Here is a 6,000-nt window from a genome sequence, read left to right on the forward strand (position 1 = left end):
TTACATGCCAATGGAGGTGCGGGCAGACGTGCATGCCACTGCCCATTGCTTTTTATTCTTTGTTGTGGCAGCGACTGTTAAACCACAGCTAACAATCCCGCTGTACATTTTGAGTTGCTTGAAGCAAGATTGTCACCAATGTACGTGATGAGAGCATAAGAATAACACAAGTTAAAAGCAGTCAGAGGCAAGTGTGTGCTTGATAGAAGACTTAAACTTGCATGTGGCCCACTGGTTTTAATGGCAGAAAGTTTCGCCTAATTGTGGTAAATTACGTGTCTCTCTTGGGAGTCCCGTCTCTTATGCTGCTTAATCATGAAGACTTGAATTCGTGTATGAATGGTACCAAGCTCGGAGACATTTCAGGGTGGCAACAAGCAGGGCCAGTGTGAATGAACATCAGCTACCACGAGTCACTCCTCGGGTCGGTTACCTGACTGCTGTCAACTGGTGGTGTGTATGCACCTTTCTTCTACTGCCTTTAGAAAACGGGAAAGCCAAGGCTCAAATACACTCGTTTTTAATGCGAAGCATTCTTTGCCTGATTTCAGGCACAGTGGTAGGTAAGTAGATAGAGTCCTGTCTCACGTTACTTGGGACCGCTGTAATAAAAAGAAATGCAGGACTGCCAGTGCAATTGAACATCTGACTTTAAGCACAGCAGCCCAATGCTCTAACCATCAGACAATCGCAATTACTATACTCCTGTGGTGCCAAAGCTAACTAGCTCTTTGAGATGTTTAGTGCGTGCGTCACATGCCAATTTCTTGTGTTCTTTCCATGTGACAGCTTACACTTTTAGATGCTGTGTTAGACTTCACCGTCTTTGGGATCGGCCCACATTCCCCGGTACTTTTTTTTCATGGCAGCTAATGCTACGTAAAAACTCTGCTATGTCGTACCGCCTTCATGATCGGTCCAGATTTGCCATGTTAAAATTTTTTATTTTTTTTGCCGGAGTACAAATGCCATTATTGTTAACATAGACCAGAATGCATAGAGACAGGTATGTACGATTGTACATATAACACTTAGTCAAAGATCACGTCATAATCCATGTATCTCTCGGCTTGCACCCGTTCAGTACCTATTTAGAACACAACAATCGGCTTGTTGTATAAGTTCGCCTGAATGGACGAAGGAGGAATCACGCTGTTGCCGTCATACAATCATCATCACTCGTCACACGTACAGACGCTTGCATCATAAACACAACTACTTAATTTACACAAACACGTTGGTCCACCTGTTAATGGTTTGCGGTACCCAAAACAATGGTGGAAAGCAGGCTAATGTACAAAATTCTTCGCATAGCGTGGATTCCCACGGTGCGTGGGATTTTCGCTACTTTCTTCCTGTTCTTTTTTCTCTTTTGTATTGTGGGTTCCTTGCAATACATACAGTGTATAGCGATAGTCGCCGGAGTCGTGAATATCTGCACTATAAGCGGGAGTGCACTATAACCAAAACAACGATTTTCAAGCCCTGCACGTATTCAAAACATGTAGACCAAGCAGCCGCGCATATCCGAGAATTGAAGCGTGCGACTGGGAGTTTTGCATCCGTTTAAATTTACGAACAGTTGAAAGGTTAATGTCCAAGTACCCACGATCTATGCATGAAGCAGACAAAATAAAAAGAACATGCCTCAGTTTCGCCCGAAAGGCGAAGCATCAATTGCGATAGCAAATTAGTAGAGAGCTATAAGGAGTAGGGACAGTAGTTTTATCGGCTGCATAAACTTGACACATTCGCTTACTAACTGAATTAACAAGCGTGGTGTCAACGCACACAAGCAAACATGAATAGACTCGATGACCGCAGACAACCACTGTCAAAGCACGGCCGCCGTAGCGAGCGAAGGTTCGTGCGGTCTATCGCTCCAACGGAAACTGAGCAGCGTAAGCACAGCGCATACAGGTCAGAGCCGTGTGGAGGTCGCTTTCAAGATACGGTGCGCGCGACAACACCGACAGCCGGCACAGGCGCGAATGCATTTGTTGGCAAAGTAGAAGCCGCCCCCCCCCCCCTTCCTCCCTCCCGCGCTGCCTTCCCGCTTTGCTCGTTTCCCGTGGGAGATTGCGTCACCAGTTCCCCTTGAGCCCGGTTGCAAGATACGCATTTGGTACCGCAGCACAGCGTCGCCCCCCTTCCCTCCCTCCCATACCCCCACGGCCTTTCGTGCGATGGAAGTCGCGTTTGCTCTCCGTTGTGCGTTCACTCTCCGTGAAGGCGCGCGTCCCCAGTGCGCTTTCACTCGCACACACGGCGCGCGACTACGATTGTATCGCCCTTGGACTTATTCTCCACGTCTCATGCTCCTCCTCCGCATCGCCCTCGTTGATCTCCTCTCCCATCGGTGGGTGCACCTTGTTGAGAAGCGTGTTCGCTACCTGCCCTTGTCGGCGAGATTTTCCCGCGGAAGCCGCATTATAACCGGTATTTCGTCTCATGCGGCTGCACTGTAAGCGGTATGCGTATACATGGAGTACTATGGCAAAATTAACGGGAGTCTGAAAAGACTGTACTATATCCGGTCCTGTACTATAAGCGGTTACGTTATAAGTGGTCTATACTGTACTGTATTTACTTGCATAATGATTGCACACCTGGGCTGCCAACATGGAAAGGCAGAATTTCCCTACCGGACGCCTGAAATTTCCCTATTCCTGCCGAAATTTCCCTTGCTTGCCCAAATAATTATATAATACTAAATATTCGTTGTTTTCTTCATCACTTCCATACTTACTGATGAGAAGTATTGTTATAGAGCCTTTACGTCTCACATAAATTTCGCAAAAGTTTGTTCTGTTGGCTAAAACCATGGCCAAAGCTAATCTGGTGAGGTGAAGTGTTACCGGGAGATCTAAACTCCCGAGAGTCCAGTGTTTCTTTATTTTGCACACCTTCCACGCCGAGCTGTCAACACTATAAGTGGCTCCGGAGCGGTGATCGGTGGCGCTTGGCTACACCGATTTCGCAATTTTTGTGGAAAAAGGTTGTCCGAGTGCGTCAGTGTGGCCTGATGCTCGTACAACAAACTGCCAAACGGCTGGAGGGAATAACCCAAATGTAGCCAAAGCAACTGGTATTCAATGTTATCTTGTAAAGTATAAATTACCTTTAGAATTCCAGCTAAGTACGGAGCACGAAATTTCCCTCAAACTAGCAAGATTTCCCTTATTCCCACATAGACCTGAAAATTACCTTAATCTGGGTAATCTCGCTCGAGTTGGCAGCCCTGTCACATCCCGAACTTGCTGCCATGAAGTAGGAGACTGCATAACATGCACCCAATAAAGTGTCCGACATGCCACAACGGCAGCTGTATTTGAGGCGTTTTGCTGTGCTGGGTAGTGCTGGATCGGGTGCCTGGTGTGCGACAAAAGTAGGAGACATTCAGTACAATTCAACATCCGATACGATGTCTGACCTGCGTGTATCAAGGCGTTCTGCTGTGCCATATTGCGGATTGGACGTATGACATGCACAGGCGTCCAAATGTTGCTATGACAACGGCAAAGCGCCTTGGATCCGGCGTGTCGGACGCTGAATTGTACCATGTGCTTCTTACTTTTTATTGGTGGCCACAGAAAAAAAATTGCTCATAATTTTACCCAGCACAATGAATGCACCCCCCAACTTGGCACAAATTTCTCAGGAAGAAAAGTGTTCATTATGCAAGTAACTACAGTAGGAGAATGATGCCCAGGGTGTACAAAATGTAAACACATAAGTGGTTGGAAAGTATGGAACTTATTGCTTTTCTTTTTAAATAGCCACAACAAATAGGGGAAAATGATGTTACTTGTCACACATTACACATTAGGTAGTCTTAATTTTTTATCTCTTGTGTGAGAAGTGTCGGGGTACATTGAGGATGCAATTCCCTTTAATGACTCCGCTTTAAATGCGATATTATTGCTTATTCGTACATATAAATATATTCTGTATAGGTGTTGCATAGCTTTTTCAAGTTTATTTTGCTTAAGATATGTAGTTGATAACATGCTGAACCATACATATATTGTGCTTGTTATGCAAGTAGTGTACAGCCCCATCAAGCCAACTTATGGATTTTGCCTATGCTCAACAGAATCATGTATATATTTTACAATATTGTGCTATATTGTTTCACTTTCTGGAACACATTGGAGCAGCTTGGCATATGTCATGCTTAAGGTTTTGATATTTTGAGCAGGTCAGCAGCCTGCCTTTAGTCCTTGAGTCGCCAGACTTGTGGAATATTCTTCATGTTCCCTGAGGGTCTCACTGGATTACACTTTTGATTTGCTGCTCCACTGTGCTGTTACAGCGATTTGACAAGACGCTTTGCTCAAGCAAACATGGAACACCAACTTGTGTTGTGTGTCACAGTGTGTTGTGTGTGATGGTTCCAGGTTACAACAGAAAGTTAAAACTATAACTGAACAGATATGAGAAATGATGGTACAGAAGCACGGCTCTCTAAGATGTTAATAATCTAATGGGAGCATCGACTGACATGACGGTCAGTGTTAGGTCGCGGAGCGCAGCTTAGCAATGGCAAGCACATGTGTACAGGACATATGCTTGTCCAAGCATCTTGTGCTAGGCTGTTTTAAGCTCAAAATAACTGCTACTGCTTATCCGCTTCCAACGCAAGCAGAAATGCGTGCACATGTTCCTGTTCGCACAACGGTTACATTGAGTGGTTGCAAATGATGGATGAGTTAATAAACAGCAGGGGCTAGGCCAGGTTCAATGATGTAGCCTAGCAGATGATGCCTGGACACTACGGCACTTAGCGTGCATGCACCTACCCTCGCTACTTCCACAGGTACACTCTGACATGGCGCTGACTAACGTACCGGTTGGGGGATCTTGCAATTTTTCTTGCAAGATCTGACTTACAAAAGTTGGGAACTAGGAGCCAGGTGTATATTTTGTATATTTAAGATTTTTTTTTTACTCTCGGTACTTATGCTAAAAATAGCAAATTATTGCTTTCATTCATGTTCCTTGAGGTGCTTTGATGCTCATGTGGGAGTACTAAAATATTGGAGTACACTGAGTAGACAACTAGGGTCACTAGAAGTAGTGGTGCGCACATTCGTTGTGTACCTCCTTTACCAGTGTTAAAGCAGCTCCACCTACACTGTTGCCACAAAACTATTTTTTTCTGCTAGCATTAAATCTGAGAAAACGTAATGGAAGATAAAGTTTAGTTTGAGGATTTGCTCGTTCTGAAGACAGTGTGGCGAGACAAACTTGCCTTTGCTTGTCAAGCCACTGTTTTCCTTGTTCTGTAGGGCTTGTTGTTTCTGACACATTTTTCTGGGACCGATGTTTTTTTAAAAATATATCCTTAAAAGTTTCAATTTGAGCTCTACATCGGACAATTGTCTTGTGTACGGCAAAGTGTCAGCAGAAATAGCTGTTTGTAAAGAGAACAACTAACCGTTCTTGCTTTTGCTGTGCAGGTGGTGAGTTTCAACAGGCATCCTGTTACCATCACCCTTGTGGCAAGCAGTTCAGCAAACACTGGTAGGTTGGGATGTCATGAGTCTATTTTGTCAGTGTAGTTATAAGAATGGGATTCAGCTTCACTGTAAAGGCTGTTTGTTTTGCGCTTTTGTAAGAGTGTGTTGATCTTCTTTTTTGTCACTCTTGAGTTTCAGTTAATTAGCATCACATCCATTCAACATAGTTAACTTTTTCGTTACTGCACATATATAAATCGATCAATTTGATCTACAGTTTTAAAGTGCAGCTCTTAGGCGCCCGTCCTTGCGCTGAGCGTCGGCGTTGCATTACCTCATAGCCGAGCGAACAAGTGCAGCGAAAGATTAAAGCGAACGTGGAGCGCAGCGGCAGATAAAAGAAGTACGTGCAAGGAGGAAAGCGGAGGAGGATGCTAGAGTGAGAGCATGAGGTGGGAGCGGAGGGGAGACGGCCTGTGTATGCGCTGAGTTGCCCTGCAGCCATGGCATCTTCAGCCACGTGGGCTATCTCATCTGC

The 6,000-nt window shown here is 45.0% G+C and overlaps 1 protein-coding gene across 3 annotated transcripts in view; it reads left to right on the top strand.

Moving 5' to 3' along the window:
- LOC119436640 (ragulator complex protein LAMTOR3-like) overlaps positions 1-6,000 on the top strand; it is a 106,053-nt gene that overhangs the window by 67,881 nt on the left and 32,172 nt on the right. For all 3 annotated transcript variants that reach the window (XM_049659420.1, XM_037703567.2, XM_037703570.2), the window contains exon 5: positions 5,463-5,526. In XM_049659420.1, the coding sequence (XP_049515377.1) occupies positions 5,463-5,526 (64 nt within the window). The remainder of the gene's footprint in view (positions 1-5,462; positions 5,527-6,000) is intronic.

This window comes from Dermacentor silvarum, chromosome 1 (genome assembly GCF_013339745.2).
Source record: "Dermacentor silvarum isolate Dsil-2018 chromosome 1, BIME_Dsil_1.4, whole genome shotgun sequence".
NCBI lineage: Eukaryota > Metazoa > Arthropoda > Arachnida > Ixodida > Ixodidae > Dermacentor > Dermacentor silvarum.